Source organism: Crocuta crocuta, unplaced genomic scaffold, assembly GCF_008692635.1.
Source record: "Crocuta crocuta isolate KB4526 unplaced genomic scaffold, BGI_CrCroc_1.0 scaffold127, whole genome shotgun sequence".
NCBI classification, from domain to species: Eukaryota; Metazoa; Chordata; class Mammalia; order Carnivora; family Hyaenidae; genus Crocuta; species Crocuta crocuta.
In genome coordinates, this window is record NW_027532008.1 from 10,484,019 (window position 1) to 10,508,059 (window position 24,041).

General features: G+C 59.3%; 1 protein-coding gene across 1 annotated transcript in view; it reads right to left on the reverse strand.

The window, feature by feature from the left end:
• Positions 1–24,041, reverse strand: part of ARHGEF10L (Rho guanine nucleotide exchange factor 10 like) — a 206,112-nt gene that overhangs the window by 148,715 nt on the left and 33,356 nt on the right. Inside the window, exons 2-4 of the mRNA XM_077775561.1 lie at positions 6,815–6,894; positions 1,067–1,252; positions 242–275 (exon numbers count right to left, since the gene is read on the reverse strand). Of these exons, the coding sequence (XP_077631687.1) occupies positions 242–275; positions 1,067–1,252; positions 6,815–6,851 (257 nt within the window). The 5' untranslated portion in view covers positions 6,852–6,894. The remainder of the gene's footprint in view (positions 1–241; positions 276–1,066; positions 1,253–6,814; positions 6,895–24,041) is intronic.

Consider the following 24,041-nt stretch of genomic DNA (forward strand, 5'->3'; position numbering starts at 1 on the left):
AGCAGTGAGGCAAACCCTGAGAGCCCGCTGTTTTCACGGCTCCCAAGCCCCAAATGTGAAGCCCACCCCGGAGCTGGCTGGGGAGGCCACAGAGGGCATGGCTGACGGATCTCGAACGTGTCCCTCCTCAGCGAAAGACCGGTCCAGGCCCCACGGGGCATAGTGCCACCCTCTCCCACACCTTCTGGCTGCTGCCTCCTCTTTCTCCAACTGCCAAAGCAAAGGAACGAGGCTCACTTACTGGGTCTGGGGTGGTGAGGCTGCTGAGTCTGGGTCTGTGGGAAGAGAGCAGAGGAGAGAGCCTGTCAGGCCCCAGGCGGGTCTCTAAGGACTTGGCCCATCCCCACCCCCTTTCCCAGCCTCCCCTGGGGTGCCAGGGACTGGGCCTGGCCAACCCAGGTGCCTGCTGGGCTCCTGCCTCCCCTCCCCCAGCCACTGCTCTGTCATTAAGCTCCCCGACCTGTCCTACCTGCACCACCCCCACTCCCACCCCCATGGCTCACATCCCGACTCTGGCCAGAACCAGCCGCCCTGCCTGCACTGGGCCTGCCCCCCACCCCCAGCTCCTCAAGGAGCCCCTTGTCCCCAAGCCTGCAGGAGGTTCCTGCTAGTCTGGTCCCCAGTCTCTCCCGGATGACACAACTCAGAGCCCAGAAGCTGCCATTTAACACCAGCCTTATCAGGGCACTCCACCCCCAGGGGCACCGGGACCTCTGGGAGCCTCCCCTTCTGGCTGGGGTGACTCCTGGGAGAAGCTGCTAGAGAAGAGGGGCTCTGGAGACACTGCCCTGGGCACCCACTGCGTCCAAAGCACAACCGGGGGCCACCCGCTTCCATTACGACATGTCAAAGTGCACCAGATGCTGGAGGAATGCTCGGAATCTCCGATTCCCAAGGGAAGCGATGGAATGCAACTCCTTCTCGATGGTTTTTCCCTTCCTGTTTCTGGGGACAGTGGAGGGGCCGGGAGGCACCACTGGGAGCCTGCAGCTTGAGGAGGCTCTCAGCTCTCTAGCCCCCGGCGCGCCGGAAATGGGAGGACCCGAGGCGCCCATAAACACCTTACCAGTGCTGGGGGCGGAGTCCAAGTGGATCAGCGGGGCGTCGATGTCCGTCTCCGGAGCGACGCCTGGGACGGCCAGGCCAGCGCTGGGGTCCTCGTCATCATCACTGTCATCAAAGTCAAAAGCCTCTCCAGGGTCGTCCTCCGCCTCGGGGGAGGGGCCAGGGCCTCCAGGAACCAGCTGATCTCCTGGAAGGGAGGAGTTGGCGGCTGCAGGGTCAGCGGCCCGGGGTCAGCGGCCACAGGGTCTGGGGTTTGGTCAAGGGAGGGTATCTGCAGCGGGTGAGCAGCTGGGGTGTGAGCGAGGGTATGAGGGCAGTTCCCAGAGACGAGAGCAAACCCCTGCCTGGGGCCAGCCGGCCCTCCTGTGCTCCGGAAGTGACCCGCGGCCGGGTGAGGGCTCTAAGCAGGTGGGCAGCGCACAGAGGCGAGGGAGAAAGCCTTCACGGAGAACGTGAGCACATCCGCACTTGGATGGACGTCTTTCATGCCTTCGTTCCCTATTACCCCATTTTGTCAGCAAGGGAGGGGCCCTTTTACATGCATCTGCCCACGTGCGGGGGCGTGGGGTACACACCTTCATGTGTATTTCCGTGCATGTACCTGAGTGCTTTCCATACGTGTGAGTGAACACACACACGCTTGGCCTGCAAGTGTTTGGAGCCCGAAGGAAACCAGCTGGCAGGGACCAGGGCGCAGTCCGGCTGGGGCAGGGCTAGGTGCCTGCACCCCCAGACCTCCTTCACGGCCACGCCCCCTCCACCCCACAAAGTGCCACGAAGCAGAGCCCCGCCCCCACCACAGTCCCGCTCCCTGTTTTAGACCCCCCTTTCCTACATCCATTCCTGTGTAACCTGCAGTGATGTGTCTGTTTTCCCAGGCTGATCTCAGATCCCTAAGAGCCCCTTTCACTGCCCCCTTTGAAGGGGACGGGTCCTGCCCTGGCCTAAAACTCAGAAACTTCTGTTAAACAAGAAAAGAAACGGATTCTCTCTCCTAAAGAGCCGGCCAGGCCCCCACCTCTCCACCTACGCCACCCAGCTGAGGTCATCCATCTTCCTCTAGAACCTGGAGCTGGACAGCGCCTCAGGCTTTCCCCGCGCCCGCCCCCAGCCTCCTGCAAACAGGCTCCAAAACCACAGGGCAGTGTGGCCTGGCGTTACAAGCCTGCAAAGCTGACCCCGCCTCCTCCAGCCGCCCTAAGCAGTCCCACTGTATGTAGCTCCCGCTAAGACTTAGAGCAGGAGCTCTGTCCCGCCTGGGCCCCAGATGTGCTGTGTGGTTCTGAGCAAGTCACTTCACCCCTCTGAGCCTTGGCGGCTCCCTCCGTAAACTGGAGAATAAAAACAGCACCTACCCTATGAGGCCGAGAACGTGAACTGAGAAGCAGGCCTGGGGTCTCTCAGCCTCACGGCTACTGACTTTGGGGCTGCAGGGGGTTTTTTTGGAGGGGGGGGGCACTGCAGGATGTACGGGGGCAGCCCCGGCCTCTGCCAGTTAGAAGCAACTGCTGCTCTCCAGCTGTGACAACCAGAAATGTCTGTAGACAGTGCCAAACGTCCCCTAGGGAACAAAATCACCCGGAGTTGAGAACAGCCAGGGAAGATGGAGCACCCAGGCTAGTGCCTGGCATCGGTGCGTGTCACACGGTAACACCCAATACCACCTGTTGTCTGTTGTCGGTACGGCCCCTCCCAGCCTGAGATCCTTGAAGACAGGATCGCCTGGTCCACGTCGGTGGACTCAGCCCCAGCAGGTGCTCAGGGCGGGGAAGGATGAGTAAGAAGGCAGGGAGGGGCGTGGAGCAGAGAGACAGCCGGATGGAACGGCAGACAGACCGATGGGAATATCCAGGTCCAGCAGTCTCTTGGACTAGAAAAATCCAATCCTTCCCCCACAGCGACCTGGGAGTTTGCAGAGTGGAGCATCCCAGGTGCAAATGCATCAAATTCAAGAAGTCCCCTCCTCAGTGTCGCTGAAGCACAGAGCTCATCCCCCCCACTGCCACTCCCCAAATGGAGGCCACTGAGGCGGGGGCCCACCTCTCCCCTCAGGAGCTTTGGGGGCACCTTGGGCGCAAGTCAGCAAGATGGACTCCTCCAGGCCATGACGTGGCCAGCAGCACAAGCCCCTTCCCTAGGTCAGGGAATCGAACCCAGGCAGCAAGCCTGAAATGGGCCCCCGGCAGCTCCCTGTATAAGCCTCACGACCACCCCCACTAGACACGGGCCACAGAGGTTCGAGTGGCAGAGGGACATGGCCACAGCCATATGGCTGCTAAGACGGATCTGAGCCCCGCTCTTAGTTCCCATCCTAACATGCCCCCCTGAGCCCTGCCCCCTTGGACTCTGGCCCTGAGACAATGAATTAACACAAGAAATCCAAGGGCTGAGTCGGAAGCCAGGTTAGCAGTTTACATATTCCCGCTCTCAACCTGCTGGTGACTCTCACACCCATTAGGGGAGTCCCCAGGCAGCCTTTTGCTTCATTTCTGAAATGCTTATTTGAGATATTTTTCAATATTTTATAAAGTCTCATTTGGTATTACTTTTGATAGTGCTTTTGACGGTTCTGTTCCAGGTTATATATACATAAGCAGACAGATGGTCTAGAATCTTCTACTGCTCTCCCCCCACTCACCCCACACCAGCCACATGGGTCTCCTTGCTGAACCATGAATGTGCCAGACGTGCTCCTGCCTCAGGACCCTTGCACTTTCAGTCTTGGGGTCCAGAATGTTCTTCCCCAGGTATCTTCTCCTGCTCTCACCTCCTTCAGGTCTTTACTACAGGTAGTCTGCAGGTGAGGCTGCTATGAGCAAAACTGCCCACAGAGACACGCTCGCTTGGTATCCCCAGCATCTGGTACAGTGCCAGCACACAGCAGGCACACAATAAGTATCTGTTGAACACACACACACACACACACTCCTGTCGCCACGTATATGGGCTGTGGTATTAAAAGTTTAAAAAGACTACGGGGCACCTGGGTGGCTCAGCTAGGCGTTCAACTTTGGCTCAGGTCACGATCTCGCGGTTCGTGTGCTCGAGCCCCGCGTCAGGCTCTGTACTGACAGCTTGGAGCCTGGAGCTGCTTCAGATTCTGTGTCTCCCTCTCTCTCTGCCCTTCCATGGCTTACACTCTCTCTCTCTATTAGAAATAAATGAACATTAAAAAATGTTTTGTTTAAAAGTACTAGAATAAATGACTACAAGGTCCTGCCCACTATTTTGGGGCTACCAGATACAGACCNTTCCATGGCTTACACTCTCTCTCTCTCTCTATCAGAAATAAATGAACATTAAAAAATGTTTTGTTTAAAAGTACTAGAATAAATGACTACAAGGTCCTGCCCACTATTTTGGGGCTACCAGATACAGACCCACGCTGACACACAGGGCTTCGGTGCCCTTGGCCCCTGCCCAACTGAACCTGCCCGAGAGGCAGTAGGGATACGGTGCGCATGGCCGGTATCGCGGGGTGACTCGGGTGTCACGGTCAGACCACCGGGCTCCAACCCCAGCTCTCCTAGGTGCTGTCTGAGCATCGGGTCATTTTATCCCCACAAGCTGCAGCTTCCTGACCTATAAGGAGGACAATAGTGACTGCTTCACAGGCTAGCAGAGGGGGCAGGGGCGAGGGCGCCAGGCGGAATGAATTGACACAGGTAAAGTACCAGGTGCGAGGTACCTGCTCAGTGACGTTAGCTCTTCTGATGACAATGACCCTAGTCGTTTTGTCCTGTGCCATTATATCCTTCCCATTATCTTCGTTGGCATTATTATTATTATTACCTTAAGTCAGAGCCCAGCCCCAGGCCCTAGGGGCGATGGGCAGGCTTTCCCAGTCACCAGCCTGGCCCGCTGAGCTACGGACCCACAGGCTGTGCGCAGGGACATCTATCAATACAGTCACGGCCGCATCCAGAGGACTGTTCCCAGCAGCCCCTGGGCCAGTAGGACGGGCCCTCTCGAGTCAAGGAGCTCACGGCAGGTGCGGCACGCAAATCTGACAAGAGATGACCGCGGCACGCCAGGGGCTGACGCGGCTTCAGGCGCGGGGCCACCCCTTCACAGAGCCCAGCAGGGCGAGTGAGGGTCCCACGGGCTCACATCGAGCTGGTGCTCCGGCTGCGGCCACAGCAGCAACGGGGAACAAACAGCGCGTGACCCAGTGGAGCCGAAGACTCAGGCAAGGATGGCAGCGACATGACACCGCAGGGGCGTTTGGGGGAATTTGAATTCATTTAGGAAGATGACAGGAGGTTCTCAAAGAATCAGCAAATGATAAAGAGCCTGTCTCAACCGGGCAAAACTAAGCCAGTAGTGCCAGATACGGCCGGAACGATGACCTTCCGTCAAATGTTTGCTGAATGGGAATGAATCGACTTAATCATAAAGCCATCGCGTTCTTCACTTTTGCTGGGTAAGAGAAAGGGCGCCAAATGCCCCCGGCAGCGGGAGAGCGAGCAGGGGGCATCCTGAGACCCAAGCCGCAGAAGTCACAGTCATGCATCAGGAGATGCCTTCGTCCCCACGGCCCCGTTCCCAGGCTCCTGAGGCCCAGGCAACCAGACAGACTCCTTATCAGAAGGAAAAATCAGGAGGCCCCTCCCTGGCTAATGAGAGCTGAGCCGAGCCCTTCCCGCCCATCCCAACAGGCGGCACGACCAGAAGCGGCCACGTGTGTCTATGTCCCGGACACACTCCATCCTCAGAGCCAACCCCAGCAAGGCTGGCAGGCAGGGCGCCTGAGAGCCCACCCTGCACGGTGAAGGTGGCTTCACTGTGCTGTTCTTCGGAGAAGAACGCAGAGGCTCAGGGAGGAAGGCACCCTCCTCGGTCTCTGCCCGGAGCTCAAGAGCCCAGCACACTTGGCCTTGCCCTGCAACACCCCAAGGTGATAACAGCTCCTATTCACTGAGTGATTGATTACCACACACCAGGGCTTTACATATATTTAAACCTTGCAACAGCTTCAGAGAGCGTGTCATTACTGTCCCCATGTTTCCGGCTGACGAAACAGCCACAGAGTCACCAAGTCGTTCAGCCAAGCCCGCAGTGTCAGGGGCAGGGCTGGGCTGGTGAAAAAGCCCTCACGCAGGACCTCTCTGCTACATCCCTCCCTCCAAAGAGGACAAACGGACAGGAATCTGGGCCCAGCGGTTGAAGGGGGTCCGGTTCCTCCAGGGAGGACTCTGGATTCCGCCTACAGAGTCCGAGGCCCCACCGCCAGGCCTTGCCAGATAAAACTACAGGACATCGAACTGAATTTCAGATTAACAACAAATACTTTTTTTAGCCTAAGTACGTCTTTTTCTTCTTCTTCTTCTTCCTTCTTTCAACAACTCTGGTAACCCTGCCGCTGCTAGATGACCCGACCTGGGTACCTGGGCAGATGGAGGTGGACGGCCCCGACGCCTTCCCTTCCACCGCGGGTTGCCACCCTCCATTCATAAGCTTCACTCCCTCCCACCCCCCAAAGCACACAACACCTCGGTCGTCACATCTACGGGCGTGGTCTTCGAAGTATAAAGTCTCCAGGGGACCTTGGGTGAAGAATCAACCCTTGTCTGGAGCCTACCCTGTGACAAGGAAATTATGATTTCCATGATGCAGACAAGGAAACGGAGGCAGAGGGGTGAAGTCGCTTGCCCAAGGGCACCCAGCCAACCACAGCAGGGCAGGATGCACGCCTAGGGCCAGTGGCCCGTTCAGAGGAGGCTCGAGCGGGAAGCCTGGGGTACGGTACCTAAGGCAGCCTGTGCAGGACGGTCGGAGGAAGCCATCAGACAAGGTCCAGCTCAAACCAGCACCGTCCCAGCCGCTCGCCTGCGAAAAAAGGCCAGAAATCTAATTAGCTGGCGTTCAAGGGCAAAGTTCTGTCAACAGAAAGGACACTGGCTCATGACCCCGGAGCTTCCAGCCCACCAGCTCTCCGGCTCCTTCCCCAGTGGCTTGGGAGCACAGGACAGCCTCAGAAAGGGCCCAGCCCCACCCACCACAAATCATTAACCCAGAACACCAGTAGCTGAAGAGTTGTAACCCCACCTTCCCAGAAAACCCCGGCCACCACAGACCTTCCTTCTGCTCAGTGCCCAGGGACCCTGAGCAGCCTGGGGGGTCCGGCTAGATAGCCCCTCTCATCCCTGTGGCCTGCAGGCAAACTCCAGCCCGAGAGGCCAGGATCGCGCTCAGGTCCCCGTGTTCCAGAAGCTAGCTCATTCCTGAACTGTCACGGACGTGGCCGGACACTTCCTCCTCCCGGCTGCCCACTGACCACAGCTCCCTGGAGTCCCGCCCCTCGCACCAGCCCTGCCTACAGCTCCACTGAAGGCCATTCACTCTTTCTTTGTCTCTCCCTGTCCTGCCCCACAGGGCTGGCCAGCTGGCGAGGGGCCACCGGCCTTGGCACACGGGTGTGAGGAAAGTAAAGGGCTGCAGAGAAGCAGATGGCCAGAGTCAGGGGTAGAATCCCAAATGCTTGGAGCAGGGAGCATGGCCTCGAGGAGGGGGGAAGGCCCTGCTGGGCGTCCTGGGCCCTGCAGCCAATTTGCCAGAAGTCCTGCAGTGAGAGAAAAAGCCCTCCCTGCTCCCTAGCAGCACCCACCGATTCTGAGTCAAGGGCTGTCCTAGATCTTTCTGTAGAGGGGAGAATCGGTCTTGGAGGGAAAGCACGAGCCCTCCAACCCAACCAGCCCCTGCCCCAAACTGGCTGCGGGCCCGTTTTCCTCTCCAATTCTAAAGCCTTTATTTTCACTAACTGGTTCTTCCTAAATAAACACAGGACACATGTAAATCGAAATTAATTGATAACAGCAAACATTCCCATGGTGCCTGCTGTGTCTCAGACGCTAATCTAAGCACTTTACAAATATTAACATCCGTTCATCCAAACTAGGAGAAAATGAGGCCCAGAGTGGTTAAGTGAGTCGTCCAAGATCACACATCTACGAACATGCCGGAGCCGGGGTCTGAACCCAGGCCGTGGGCCCCACAGTCCATTCTCATTAAGTAGCCACCACGCTCCAGTGCCTCTCAAAACCCAAACAGTATAAAGGGTGCAAAGCAAAAGTGAGTCTCCCTCCCCCAGCCACCCCACCCCCACCCCCGCAGAGCCCGCTGNCGTGTGTGCCAGCTTACACCTGTCCTGTGTACGCATCTTGATTCACACAGGAGGGAGCACGCCGCACCCATTGTGCTCAGCCCACCTTTTTTCTAAAGCTTAAGAAGCGTGGTGACCATTTCGGAACAGCACATAAACACAGTCTCCCTCTGCTTAACGGCCCTGGAGTTTCGTGGGGGGGATATACCGTACTTGATGGAATCACTTGATGGAATCTCTACGGTTCCCAGGTTTGGGCATCAGGAGCCACACAGCCGCAAACATCCTCTAAACACAGGGCCTCTCCTCTTTTTTTTTTTTTTTTTAAATATTTTTATTTATTTCTAGGAGAGAGAGACAGCGTGAGCAGGGGAGGGTCAGAGAGAGAGGGAGTCACAGACTGAAACAGGCTCCAGGCTCTGAGCTGGCAGTCAGCACAGAGCCCGACGCGGGGCTCGAACCCACAAACCGTGAGATCATGACCTAAGTGAAAGTCCGACGCTTAACCGACTAAGCCACTCAGGCGCCCCACAGGGCCTCTCCTCTTAATGGATGCGTGAACCCGCAGGGCACAGGTCTACAAGTTGACCTGCCAGGTCGAAGCGGAGAAGGGCAGTTTCCATTTCGGGCGAACGCAAACTGCTCTCCACTAAGTGGGTGGCTGAGCCTTCCAGCCACGCGCGCACCAACCTGTCCAGACTAAAACTTTATCTTCAGCAAAGGGTTTGGGGGAACGACCTCAAATGTCTGCAAATTCCCTCTTGAGTCAGGAGATTCAAGCAAGTGCTGCAGAATCATCCTCATGCAAGTCCGTTCTTCCTGGGGCGGAGCAGGGAGACTGACGCCCATTTCACAGGAGGGCAAAGGGAGGTGCGCAGCCCAGGCTCGCCTGCAAACTGCTGTTTAAATATGATTTTTTTGATGTCCCAGAAACACAGGGTCATGCAAGGTCACTTCCCTCTGGGCCAGAAAACCCACTGTCCTCTCCCTTCCCCTCACCCTCGGGGTCATTGACGCCCTGCCCTCCGCCCTGAGCCCAAGGCTTTCCCTAAGAAGGGAGGGAGACATCTGCATATGCGAAGCTTCTGGTGTTTATAGATGAGGAAAGCAAGGCACATAGAAGTGGGGATCTGCCTGAGGTCACCGAGGCAAGGGAACGGATGACAACACCGGAGTTCAGTGGGGGCCTTGGCCCCAAGCCCTCCTTGAACCACTGCAGATGCCCTCCCCCCACCCCCCCGCGCCCCCAGATTCCAGCCTCAAAGTCATCTCCCCTGGCAGGGAAGCCGAGCCTCAACACCCTCATCTCTAAAATGGGGGTCCCTCTGCCTGACCCACGGGACTCCCAGCAGCACACGTGAGGTCAACCATGCAACCCTGGGAGGCCCAGTCAGCACCAAGACGCCCATCCTTGAAGCTGTCACCACCAGAAAGGGAGACCGCGAACGGGACCCTGTATCTGGATTCCATACCCCACGGGTGTCAGGGCCCCTGGGGGACGCCCACAGGAGGACCTCCCACTGTGCGGGTCTGGGGCAGCCGGAGACCCTACAGGCTGGGCCTCCTCAGCTGCTCAGGGCCTCGGGCTTCCCATCTATAAAGTGGGCGTGACAGCTCCCGCTGTGTCCCCGGCTGCTACACGCCGCGAGCTGGGCCATGGTAGCGACTGTGCTAAGCAAACAGGTGGAGTGGCTATTGCCTTTTCTTATTTTTTTGTTTAAGTTCCTTGAGCTAGGCATGGTCTAGGAGCTCTCAACGGGGGAGCCGGAGCCAGAAGAAATATGTCGTGATGCCCCTGATGTGAGTCTCTCTCTGAAAGGGCTCTAGAAGCTTCCTGCCATGACAGTCTCTAGCAAAAGAGGCAGCCCGCTGGTGAAGGAGAGAAACCACAAGGGGCCCAGCGGAGGGCGTGGAGGAGCGGACTGGACTGTGCTCGAGAAGTCCCCGGAGGAAAAGGAAACCCACGTAGATAGTCAGGACGTCTTGGGCTCTGGTGAGTGTTAGAATAAGGAAAAAGGAAAAGAAACATTCTCATTTTTTGAGAAAAAAAAAAAAAGATTAAGAGAAAAAAAACATCCTAGCGGGTCAGAACCAGAAAGCATTCACACTGACCACGGCACTGCTGTGGCTTCTCACACGTGGAAACCGAGCCCCGGAGGGCAGGGGCCCTGCCCTGCCACGCAGCGGACACCTTCCCCACGAGGCCCTGCCACGCGTGGGTCCCACACCAGTGACAAGAGGTGGTTGGCGCAGAGGAAGCACTCGGTAAATGCCAGCCGCTGCTATGGCCGTGACGGTCACTGTGCTGAGCTCGGGCAGCGGGGCCCTAGAAGACTTTTTTCTCTTGGGGGCGGGGGGAGGGGGTCATCTCTTTGGAAACACCTGTCAAGACCGGACAGGCAGGCAGGCCCCTCAACAGCGCGCTTGCCGCTACACTGTGCAGAATGGCTGCCCGGAGGCCGTGTGAGAAAGAAAGGAGCCAAGGGGGCAGCCCCAGCCCCCCGGGCCGCAGGGTGGGCCCCCGCAGGGTGGGCTCAGGGACCGGGACCACCCAAGGGCAGGTGGCATGAGCACCTCCCTCCACCCTCCACCAGCAGCAGCCCTGCTCAGCCCGGAGCAGGTGTCTTCGGATTCTAATTTAAGCAAAGAGCTTGTAACTTCCTCCTCCCCTCTAGAGTTCAAGGTCCATCCAGCCCTGAGGCCCAGAAGGAAACCCTCCTCCCGCCTGCATCCCCCCGCCCCCTCACTGGCTCATGAGACTCCCCCCTGCTCACAGCTGCCTCCCGCCCCCAGTCCCTCTTTCCCGATGAGGCCCGGAGAACACCCCTGGAGGGGCTCCGGAACGTCAGGGAGGGCGCAGGCTGGGCCAGGAGCTTGAGGACAGGGAAGACTGGCCTCTGGAGAGAGGCCGGCAGGGCAGGGGGCCCAGACAGGCGGGAAGGCAGCCCCAGAAGCTGGGGAAGAGGCAGGCGCTGCCACATCCGAGTCCGGGGACCTGGCTACAGGACGGGCATCTGCCACCCAGTCTGGCTCAGAGGGAAACAAGAAATGGGTTCGAGCCTCCACAGCCATCTCAAACCTGGTCTCGGCGGCCCCACTGTCTGCCTCCTGGAAGCCAGGAAAAGCGTATGGGACAGGCCAGCAAGGCCAGGGGCTTGGGCTGGTCAGGACCAGGGCCCCTGCACGCAACTGCACCCTTCCAGAAGTTTCCGTGGCGTTTGGCCTTTTGTCAGACCTACACTTGGCTGCCCTGCCCCTGCCCCGCAGCTGCCACAGAGACTGTTCCACCACACACACCCTCAGGCTCTTCCGGGTCGCCTTCAGGATGAAGTCTGGGACCCAAGCGAGGCCCTCAGTGACTCGCCCCTCCCCCTCTCCACTGCCCCCTTGGGGCCTCGGCAGCGCCCACGCCCGGCCCGTCTGGACACTCCGCTCCAGCCTCATAAGGATTGTCGGCCCTCTGCCCATGCCAACCTGGTTGATTTATCTGGACCTTTTGCTCAAGCTGTTTACGCCCTCCAGGCAGAACGCCCTCTCACCCTCTCACAACCAGCAAGCAGACTCCTACTTAACCTTCAAAACCCACTGATTTCATGACATGGTTCCCAAGGCTGGTTGTGAAGCTTTAAAAAAAAAAAAAAAAAAAATGTGTCCCAAGCCCATGATTCTGACAGCTCAGCAATGCAGCCAGGGAAAGTCTGTTTTCAAAGGGCACAAGTGATTCCAGGACACACACACACACACACACACACACACACACACGCACGCACGCGACCTATTATAACACTCCCTGAGTGGATTGTGATCCCTTTTCATCTCAGTGTCTGGAACACCGGCCGTCACACACTAGACAACAGCCACCAAACTGCAAACTGCGCTGGGGACCCGGTAGCCTGAGAACCTTCACCTGCCTGAGATCTACTCACTGTGGACGTCGTAAGGCCAGCGTGTCCCCGGGCCTGGGGCAGCTGTGGGCGTTGGGCGTCCTGCTCGATGGAAAGAAGGGCCCGGCCCAGGTAGGAACCTCTGTCCTGTCCAGAAAGACCAGAGCCGGGAGGGAGAGGCAGGGATGCAAGCCGGACAATGGAGGGGGAAGCCGCAGCCAGCGCGAGCGGGGCAGCAGGGTGCCCACAGCTCTGCCCACAGTGCCAACGGCCACCTGCTGGAAGCTCTGGAGGGAGATGTCTCCCAGCAACCCTGGAGGGACAAGGTGCCTCGTCCAAGAAGACAGAGACACGTCTAGAACCCAGAGTCCAGGAAAGACCTGTGAGATGCACGGGAAGGAAAGACACTAAAGCTACCCTCTCCGGCCCCCAGACCTCAGGAGGTTTAACCCCCCTCTCGGCGCCTCCTGTCCTTGACTGTCCGACGTGGGTGTAGACGAAATGGCCCCGGACAACGCCGGTGGGTTTATAACACGTGCCTGTTCCCTGCCTGGAGTCCCTGCTGCTGCTCCTTGGACAGCCGTCCCAAGGACAGACAGCCATCCCATTCTGCAGACTGCTCAACGGAGTCCAGACCGACAGTCCACCAGACTACTGGCCCTGTCCTATTTTATTTTTAATTCTTTTTAAATTTTATTTATTTTTGAGAGGGAGAGACAGAGTACCAGGGGGGGAGGGGCAGAGAGCGAGAGAGAGCGAGAGAGAGCGAGAGAGCGAGAGAGCGAGAGAGCGAGAGAGCGAGAGAGAGACAGGATCCGAAGCAGGCTCCGGGCTCCCAGCTGTCAGTACAGAGCCTGACGCGGGGCCTGAACTCAGGAAGCTGATCACTTAACAGACTGAGCCACCCAGGCGTCCCTGGCCCTGTCCTTTGTGACCCTCATCACTCTTGAGGTCACAAAACGATCGTCTTCAAAATGACAGCTGACATCTGATGCCACCCCACGGCTGTGCATGGAGCTGCCGGCTAGTTGGTTTAAGTAATTTAAATCGCTGACAGATGAGGCCGAGGCTGAGGGATGTCGCCCAGGCCACGCAGGTCCTAAGCAGGGAGTCCTTAGGCTGTGGGGGGGGAAAGAGGGNTGGAGGGGAGCAGCTTCCCTGCCCCTTCCCAGCCTCCAAGGAGGCCAGCTCTCTTGTCACTCACTAGGCACCAGGCCACTCACCAGGCTTCCCTGGAGGGGTAGGGGAGGGGTGGGGGCGGAACTCTCTGAGAGGTGCACCCTCCAGGCTGTGCGCAGGGGTAAGGCTTGGTCAATGGCTGAAGCCTCAGACAATGGAGGCTCTGTCCCTGCCCAGAGTAGGTGTCCCCACCCCCCAACCCTCCTCACCCCCAGGGACTTCCTAGGCTTGTCCCTGGTCAATGACCCCCAGGAGGAGGCCCCTGGGCAAAAGAGCCCACCCACTCAGCACCCCTCCGGCGGGGGGGGTGGGGGGGAGAATCCCTGGGGGCTGTTCCCTGGGAAACGAGAGCCAGCCCAGAGAAGCTCCTGGACCATGTTGTAAACAGGGCTGCCCCAGGCTGGACCCCAGTGCCCCTTCTTCTCTGAGCCCCTAGCACATTCACTCCTCTGGGTGCAGTAATCCTGCCCAGGCAAGAGGCCCCAGGCTGAAGGACCCGGCGAAAAGCCTCCTTCTACAGGCTGAACCGGCCTGCCGTCGCCTCCTGTCCTCACCCCGGAGGGTCCCAGGCCCTCGGCCACGTCCTGGGTGGTCTGTGTGATGGGACCCCACGGCCCACAGTCTGGAGGCTGAAAGGGGCAGCATTGAATTTGTGCCACCCCTTCACCCTTCTGAGCCTCAGTTTCCCCAGAAGCTCCCCCCGCCCACCAGGCAAATTAGTGCCAGCGTGGCTCCGGTCTGCTCATTCTAGAAGCGGGGCATTTGCACTCTAGACCCAAACCTGAGAGGCGGGCCTCCTTCCCTGTCCCTCAAAGACAGAAGCTGAGGCTCAGACCACAGTGTTTGCCTGAAGTCACCAGGAAGCAGGATGAGGGACCGGGAAAGGAAGGTGTGCCTGACTCCACCCAAGTTGACAAAGCTGATGTAGGGGAAGGAGGGACTGTCCAGGCTGCAGAAATAGCCCAGGCGAGGCCACAGAGGCTGGAGGAGCTGGGGCTCCCAGGGAAGGGCCCCTCCACGGCAGATGCAGTAAGCCCGCAAGTGAAAGCAGGGGTGGGGGACCCAGCCACCAGCACCCAAACACCCAGGGGGAGCCAAGGGCAGGGGCCAGGACTGCCAGGGTGGCTCCTGGCCACCGAGCGAGCTGACCTAAAGCCTCAAGAGGGGGGGCTGAGGCACGACTGCTTTCGCCCCCAAGCCCCCACGTAACAAGTGGCTACCCCAGGAGCACCAAGGTCCCTGAGTGGCCTCAGGCCAGCGAGACTGGGGGACTCACAGACCTGCGTCCAGCTCCCCTGGGACTCCAAGTCCCCCCCAAGTGACCGCCAGGGGGCCAGGCTCACCTCCAGCAGCTTTCCCAGCGGCCGTGTTCGCCCATCCTCCACTCAGCAAACATTTCACTGGGCACCTACTGCCCGAGGGGGGGAGGGGAGGTCTGCACTTGCACCTGCACGGCAGGAGGCTCCCTGAGCACGGAAGTGGGGTGGCCCAGCCTGCATTTCCCACCAGGCGGTGATGCCACGGGAGCCCAGGGGATTCCGGGCCCACGTTTCACTCCAGATCGGAGCCTCTGGCAGTGGTTCTGGATCAAACTGTATGGCTATTCTGACTCCGTACCTGCCAGAACTTGCTCAGCTGTGTAGGAGGAGGGTATCTCAGGCTAAGATGAGGAATGAATAAGGTAACAAACATTGCCTGGTGCAGGCAGGAACTCACCAGAAGGCGCGGCTCATTACCACACAACAGACAGCCACAAGGAGACTCAGCGCCCAGGTCCCCAAATATCAGACGGGAGCTGGCCTGCAGCTCCAGCCCCCTCCACCCCTGCAGACCCTCCCACAGGGCCCCAGCCTCTTCCACCCCTGCAGACGCTCTCACAGGGCTCCCTCCCTCTCCACCCCTGCAGAACCTCCCACAGGCCCCCAGTCCCCTCCCCCCCGCAGACCCTCCCACAGGCCTCCAGCACCCTCCACCCCTGCAGACCCTCCCGCAGGCCTCCAGCACCCTCCACCCCTGCAGACCCTCCTGCAGGGCCTGGGGGGCTAGAGCTGAGGGCGGTGTCCCAGCTCCTGACCTGTACCCAGCGGGCATCCCCTCTCTGGTGCACTGCATGCTGCCCCCCTCCCTTGAGATGCAGGGACTGACTCCCCCAAGCACAGAATTCGGGGTCCAGTCAGGGAGATGGGTTCACGCGGCTGGAACCCAGCAGTCTCCAGACTGGCCGGGCGCCTCCTCCTTCCCGCCCTTCTGCCGGGATGGTGGTGGCCGCTCCCCTGGCCTGTCCCACCCCAAGTGCTCACAGACCCCCTTCTCGTCAGCCCACAGGCCTTCCGATGGGGGAACCCCAGCACCCTCCTCGGGTAGACCCCGCTTAGACAACAGGACCTGGGACCCTGAGCTGATGCCAGAAGGGGAGGAACCTGGGGCTGGGGGAGGGAGGAGTATGTTTGTGAGGAGGGGGGTGTCCTTCTGGGAGGAAGGGGAGGCGGCCAGGAGATAGCCCAGCTCCTGTCTCCCGGGTCATGCCCCCCAGTGTGAGGATGCTGCATGACCACCCTGCTTGAAAATTAAAACCCAAGGGCGCCTGGGGTGTTCAGTCAGGTACGTGTCCGACTCTTGATATTGGCTCAGGTCATGATCCCGCAGTCCGTGGGTTTGAGCCCCATGTCGGGCTCTGTGCTAACAGCGAGGAGCCTGCTTGGGATCCCCCACCCTCCTCAGCCCCTCTCTAAATAAATAAATAAATAAGCGCTAAGCGGGGAGCCTGGGGGGCTCAGTCCATTAAGTGTCCAACTCTGGATTTCGGCTCAGGTCATGATCTCATGGTTTGTGAGCTCAAGCCCCGCATCAGGCCCTGCGCTATCAGTACAGAACCTGCTTTGAACTCTCTTGCGCGCTCCCTCTCTGCACCTCCCTCACTCGCTTGCTCTCTCTCTTAATAAACAAACCTCCCTGATCCCACACAGGCTCCAGGACGCACCGATTCCCCTGCTCCCCTGGTGCAAGCATTGCCTGCAACCCCTGTCCAGGCCCCTGTCCCCTTCTCTGCTGAACTATGTGGGGGGGGAGGGGTGTCTGCCCCCACTGCTCCGAGGTGCTGAAGCCAACGGACCCCATCTCTCCCTTCTTGCAACCCTCTCCCTGCTCCCCTCCCTCTCCAGGGCTCCTGTTCCACCCCCTTTCCTCCCACGGGACCACTGGGCTCCTGCCCCGGCCTGACTCCGAGGTGCCTCCCTGGGTGACCTCGCCTGTTTCTTGGTTTGGGAGACTGTTTCCGCAGTGACGCCTCCAGCCTGACCTTCTCCCCCCACCACAGGCCTGCTCGGCATGTCCGCTCCGTGGTCAGCAGTGCATCTGGAAGTTAGCATCCAAACCAGCCCNTTGAGCCAACCAGGCGCCCCCCCCCCAACTCCTCCCAGCCACCCATCTCACCAGATGGCAGCGCCAGCTTGCCAGGGGCTAGAGCTCACGCCTCCGCCTCACCTTGACCCCCCCCCCACGTCCACATCCCATCCCTCAGCAAACCTTGCTCTACCTTCTAAATTCGTCCAGACTCTGACCTCTTCTCCCATCTCCCCTGCTACCAAACTGTCACCATCTGTCACCTGGGCCATTAAAACAGCCCCTGACTGGTCTCTTGTCTCCACTTTCACCCCCGACCCCATACACTTTGTTCACAACACAGCAGCCAAGCTATGCCTCTGCCCACACCCTCCAGTGCTTTCCCACCTCATTCAGAGTGGAAGCCAGGGTCCCCACAAGGCCCTACACGGTGTGTCCCCCCCCCCCACTGCCTCTCAGACTGCAGATCCTACCTCTCCCCAGTCCCAAGGACCATCGTGCAGCTCCATAAACGCCCACACATGTTCCTACCTCAGGACCTTTGCACTTGCTGCTTCCTCTGCCTGGGATGCTCTTCCCCCTGACATACACATGGATGGCTCTGTCACCTGCTTCAGGGCTCTTCTCAAAGAGAGGCCTTCCCTATCCATCCTCTTTAAAATGGTACGCACACATCCCCAGTGCGCTGCTGCCCTGTCTTCATAGCATTGAACACCTCTGGACATCTGAATGTTTCAGTCGCTTCTGTCAGTTTCTTTCTACCAGAACGTGCTCTCGACAAAGGCGGGAGAATTAGCATTTCGTTCACTGCTCTATCCTCAGCCCGGGAGCAGTGCCCGGCCCACAGCACACCTCAACACACACCTGCCGAATGGACGAAGGGATCCCTGGTCCCGCGCTGGCCCCGGGGTCAGGCCCACCATCACCACCAGGGGAGGGGAGACAGTGGCCAAGGCTGTGGGACGCCAGCTCCTAGGCCTGTGCCTCCTCCTCTCTGAAGTCAGCATGTGGCTGGGACGGCTCCTCCCAGAACCCACTGCCGGGCTGAGCAAGAGGCGGCTCCCCAAAACCAGTGTGGGAAGCAGGCTGGGGCCAAGGCCAAGGTGTGGCCAGAAGAGGGGTGGGCGGGGCCGGAGGCAGGACTTGGACTATTTTTAAAAACTCGCTCCCAAAAAGACCACGTTCTTGTTCTGATGAGTCAGAAGCAGGTGACCGGGAGAAGGGAGAGAACCCCAGGGCGCCAAGCTCCCCCCCTCAGCCGCTCCGGCAGGCAGGTGCACACACCGACCTTTCCCACGCGGGCAGGTGGGCGCCCCAGGCACACATGCAGCTTTCCCAGGAAGCAGCAGACGGCTTCCAGCTGTGGCTGCAGGGGTAAGGCCCAGGCTGCAGGGATAAGGCACAGGCCGGCGGGCCATGGACAGTGGGGGAGGTCTCCCTTTCAAAGCCCACTGGGTCCACTCTAGCTCCAGTCACTTTCTTCAGGCCCAAGCTCTGCCTCCCTTGGGAAGCAGGCCGTCTGTTTTGTCCCACAAGAGAGGTCTGGGCAGAAAAAAAAACCTCTGCAAAGTCAGAGCTAAAAATACTCAGCCCACCCAACCAAGGCAGGGCGAGCTGGCCAGCAGCATCTGAAGCCTCCTGAAACACAAGCCCGGCATGAGCCCCAGGGGACCCAGAGGCCGCAGCGACAGGGCCCAGGATAGCTCTGGCTGAGCCCTCACAGCAGCCAGCACTTAGATCCAAACCAGGCCCCTTGTGACAGCGTGCCCCCTTCCCCAGCGGCGCCCTGCTCTCCCCACCTGCGGGGGCGTCAGAAATTCAGGTCTTCCTACCAGTCCCACAGGGAGGCAGACCATCCCCCCGTCGGTGGGATCAGTCCCTTTTTACAGATGAGGAAACTGAGGCTCAGAGAGGGACAGAGACTTGTCCAAAGTCCAGAAGCTCCATGAGTGGACCCGAGGTGTGTCCGGATCTTTCCCCTGGGGCAGGCTGCCTCTCCCTCATCAGGCCAGGGGGTCCACCCCACCCCCTCGCAATGAACTTCACATCTTGGAGAAGGTGCTGCCTGGGCCTGGGGGAGGGGAGCAAAGAGACTGGGCTGGAGGTGTGGAGGAGGGGCAGGGAGCCACAAAGAACGGCTTTGCCCTGCCTCCTGCTGTCCTGGGGGCAGCTGGTTCCCAGCACCCACCCTCCTTCATTACCAGCTTTAACAAGGTCCTCACTGGTGCTCACCAGCCCAGCAACGGGGCTCCTGGGAACAGATAACTCTGATGGGGCCCACAGCCTGGCCCTACAAAGAAGTCCCCGACTCCCTCCCCTCCCTGCTTCTGTCCCGGCACTGACACCACACGGGGTTGCCCTGAGCTGAGGGCTCACCCCCGCCTCCATCCCGCTCCCAGAGCGGCGGCCACTTGGCCCGTGGAAAATGGGGGGCCCGTGATACTCAGGGCTGCACCTGCTCTAAAGCAGTCTCTGGTCCTGTGGGGGGGGGGCGGGGGACCTCAGGTGGCCCTTTTTGCCAGCGTCATGCCCCAGGTACTGTTTTGAGAGTGACCTCTGTGATCAAACCTGGCCGGGTCCTGGCTCTCTGTTTACTCTCTGTGACAGTTAAGGTTTATTCCACTGCTCTGTCCCCGGGTTCCTCTTCCATAGGAGAACCCCAAGAAGCCCCACCGTGTAGGCTTATTACAAGGATTAAATGACACAACAGAGTAGAGTGCCTCGCTGAGAGCCTGGAACACAGTGGGTGCTCAGGAAATGTTTGTTGAGGGGCCCCTGGGTGGCTCAGTCGGCTGAGCATCCGACTCTTGATTTCCGCTCAGGTCAAGATCTCTGTGAGATCAAGTCCCGCGTCGGGCTCTGTGCTGACAGCACAGAGCCTGCTTGGGACTCTCTCTCTCCTTCCCCTGCTCTCTCTCTCTCTCTCCCAAAATAAATAAAACATTGAAAGAAAGAAAGAAAGAAAGAAAGAGAGAGAGAGAGAGAAAGAGAGGGAGGGAAGGAGGGAGGGAGGAAGAAATGTTTGTTGAATGAATAAACAACCACCTCCTTCAACGTGGACAGACTCCAACCCAGGCGGGGCCCCAGGTCAGGCTGAATGATCCTCGGGCCCCTTGTGTCACTGAGAGGCCCCTGGGTCAGTGAAAGCAAGGCTACACAGCCTCTCCTGCAGCATCTGACTATGCCGTACCCCTAACACTGGGCACCCGGTGCCGTGCCCTGGGGACAGCCAGCAGCTCGCCTGACCCCTAGGTTGGCACTCAGCTGTGTAAGCTCCCCAAAGCCTCCACCCGCCTCCTGCCGCGTTTAAAGCGAAGATTGCAAGAAAGGGGGTCACAGTCCGGAAAGGGGAGGGTCCTAAAGCCAGACAGCAATGCTAAGTGCCCTTAGCAGGTGCGAAACACGGAAACGACCGAAGCTCAGTGTGTGGTGCCAGGGAAACCCCGAATTCGTGCGGCCAAGCAGAGGCGGGGCTCGGGAGCCGGCCGGCTGCATGGGGACCCCTCTGCGTGAAGCACCCAGGCCGAAGGCTCAGCTCCGGGAAGAGCTACGAGTATGGGGATGCTTCCATTCGCTTGCCCCAACTCAAATACATTCTGCGAAGTTCAGGGACGGAAGTCCCCCTCCAGGCCACAAAGTTACGGTGACCCCCAGCATGCCCGGGGCCGTGCTGTAGGACCATCCTCAAGCGACCTACAGAAGGAGAGTGTCCACTCCCTGCTCGCACCGACCAGGTGCTCCCCACTGGCCGGAGGCATGGATGCAGGCCCAGACACCTGCACGCTCCTGGCCAAGACTGAGCCTTCGCCAGCCTCCTCCAAGGTCTGTGCTGCAGCCAGGGTGCTGGTCACAGGGCAAGGACGCCATCTCCTTCCAGATCCAGGTGCAAACCAAGGAGCAGGTGACGGAGTTCACACGCCTACGCATGCCCCACCCGTGTTAGAACCCAGGTGGCTGGGCCCTACTCCCTCACTCGGGGAGATCGGACAAATCGGGACAGAAGCAGCCAGGCTTCATCTCTCTGGATCCCTCGGCCATCCAAAAACAGCCCTTAATCACTCTGCAAACGTTTCCCATGCGCTCTGCATATCAGGTACCATGGAAAGTTCTGGAGATTTGCCGATGAGCAAGACAGGCTTGGTGCCTGCCCTCCTGAAGGCAGCAGTCCCGCAGGGAGGCGTGTCCTAGCCACACAAGTCCACGCGTCCCCACAGACCACGAGACGCACTGTGAGGGGAGGGAGAGTGTGCAGCGGTCAGTCGCCCATCCTGCCTCTCCCGGGACAGATTCCCGATCGATGTACTCCGTGTGCTATTGACGACCTGCCCGACATCATGCCCTCACAGAGCAGGGCGCACAAAGACCTGGCAGTGACCAGGTCACTTCTGCCAGGGGCTCTGCCTCCGGGTGGCCTGGCCAAGGCGCACAGCTGCTGTGGCCACCGAAAGCCTTCCCACCTCCCAACGGATGTTGGCACTTTGTGCCAAACCAGGTCCCTAATGCATCCAAGGAATACAGGATGCTGTGGGCTCTTTTTTCCTTTTTTTTTTTTTTTTTTTTGCGGGGGAGGCGGTATTGGATTTCAAAATTCCCATCCCACCTTGAATTAGACAATCAGTCGGACAGACCCATCTAAGGCAGTGGCTCCCTATGACATTGTTCCCCCGACATCTTGGTCGTCGCAACTTGGCGGGGGAGGGGTGGCTGCTCCTGGCATCTAGTGGGTAGAGGCTGGGACCCTGCTGAACATCCAACGGTGCACATGACGGCCCCTCCAAGGGAGGGACCTGGCCTAGGTGTCGCCAGCGCCCAGGTGGAGGCCCCTGCTCCCGGGGCATCTGGTCAAGTGCTTTGAGGATCTAGAACAGATACTGGCCGGTCGGCATGCCAGTCATTACTCACAGGAACACAAAGACCAGACATGCTGTCCCCAGTCTCCATGGCAGATGATGCGAGGTCACGAGCCTAAAAGAAACTGCATTTTGCTGTGTTACCAGCCTCCGTGGCTCCCCCACACCGGGCGGTGCTCCTCCGTGCGTCCCCACCACCTGGTCCAGCCTCTGGAACACAGAAGGCCGGGAGGGACGGAGGGAGGGAGGGAGGCGGCAGACGGCGACCTCTTTGGGCACAGAGCAGCCTTCGTGCCTCTCTCAGCGCCGTTCCGCCCCCCTCCCCCCACCTCCCCCAAGCACCCATCTTAGCGTTAATGAATAGACAGGCAGACTGCCAGCTCTCTGAGGCCAGGGGTTACGCCCCACTCCCCCGAGGAGTCCCCAAGCCTAGTCCAGCACATGGCTCGACCCTAGGACCGACCTATTCAGTGGTCCCTGCCCCTTGGAGCTCACAGTGTGGCGGGAGAGCGGAACAGGTACCACTAGCAAACCCCAGCAGTGCGTCTGTGGGGGAGGCCGGGGGGCGGGGGGGCTGCAGGAGCTCCTGAGAGGGGCCTGAACCTAGATGGGGGTGGGCAGTATCCATCAGTTGATGCCCCTGAAACAATGAACAAAACACATAGCAATGGGCACATGTGAGCAGGAGAGAGGGAGGGAAGGCGGCAGGAAGGGGGCATCCAATGGGAGTCAAGGGCATCGCTCCTCTCTCTCCGCCCACCAGGCCCAGGCACTCATTCACACAGCAAGCAGTGCTGCGCCCAGGCTCTGGGCACAGACAAAAGGCAACAGCTCCCTGGACTGCCCCGTGCCACCGAGAGGTGCCAAGGTCAGCATCGGAACACCTCACGTTTCTTAATTGGTTGCTAAGTGCCCGGAGCGATCCGAAGCCCTTTACTCCTATAATTACTTCACCTTCACAACAACCCTCTGAGAAAGGATCTATTATCACCCTCATTTACAGATTAGGAAACAGAGGCACCGAGATGGCAAGAAAATTGCTCAAGGTTACATGGTCAATAGATGGGAGGGGTAGGATTCAAACACAGACCCCCTGGCAACGGAGCTGTGCCCTGAGGCCCTACAGCATTTGCTCCTTCATTCCTCAGCCACCAGTCAGCGGGCCCACGGGCTGCTTGGGTACACACCCGGGTGAGCAGACGGGACCCCATGGACCCTGGGGGGCGGGGGGCAGGGGTCCTCTAGGGCGGCATCCCAGGAGGGCCTGGGGGACTAGCAGGCTGTTCCCTGGACCCGGGCCCTTGGAGACGGCTCTAGCTGCACTGCCCCCACCCCCGCCCCGCGCCAGGCCTGGGCTCCCGGAGTAGCTGGATGCGAACACATTAAGTCTCACTAGGTGTTCGTGTCCCAAACCACCTGGAGGCTGAGGGCAGGGGCGTGTTCCGGTGAACTCCTGGGATTGGCCCAGACCAATCCAGCCACCATCCCGGAGAGGACAGCCGGACAGGGACAGGGACAGCCTGTGCCGACCGGTGTGGGCCCAGCTACGTGCCCGTCACTGCCGGAGCCAACGCCCCCTGACCCTGCACTGTGGCTGAGGATGACCATGAGGCCACACCATGCCTCGAAGGACCTGAGGGCTGGCAGCACCCTTACCCTCCTAAGCTGGCTCCCTGAAGGCACCCACTGGTCCCAGCAGGAGTTATGCACACGGATCTACAGCCTAACGCACGGCTGTTTCTCCATCAAGCATTCCGTATTTCCTCACATTCTGCCGCTGCCAGAAGAGGGGTCTTTGAGAGGGTGAAATGCAACAGGTCAACTGGCCCAAGACTTCCTTCCTGAGCACCCTACTATGAAGATTCAGAGCACCAGCTCTGAAATCAGGCAGCCCAGGGGCGCATGGGCAGCTCCATCGGTTGAGCGGGGGCCTCTTGGTTTCAGCTCAGGTCACAATCTCACGTTCATGAGATCGATCCCCAAGTCCGGCTCTATGCTGATAGCACAGACACTGCTTGGGATTCTCTCTCTCTGCCCCTTCCCTGCTCATGTGCCCTTGCTCTCTCCCTCTCTCTCTGAAAATAAACATCTAAATAAAAAAGAAAAGTAATCAGGCAGCCCAGATTCCAAATCCCAACCCAACATGAGCAGTTACAGCAGCTGTAGGACTTGACCTCAGGACACCTCCGTTTACTCATCTGCAAACGGGGTCTAATGGCACTGCTGAGCCCCAACTAAATAAGACATTCATTCAGTCATTCAACCCGTATTTCTGAGGCGCCGCCGTGAGCCAAGGACTGTTCCAGGTGTTTGGGATACATCAGCAGACTAAAGAGGAAAAGCCCCCCGCCCAGCCCTGATGGGGCTCACAGAGCCTAGCACTGTGCCTGGCAGTAAGCGGGCATGCCCTAAGCACATGCCCCTACCCTGCGCCAGAGCCCCTGTCCCACATCGCGCTCTCATATTTGGGTCCTCCTTGGTCCCACGTTGGGAAGGTCTAATGCCTGCGCTCAGCCCGTCCTCTGGGGCGGCTCAGGACAAGGCTCCTCCCTCCTACATAGGCACCCCTACCCCACCCCCATGTGAGCTGTCCCTCCTTCCCTTCGTCAACCACCCACC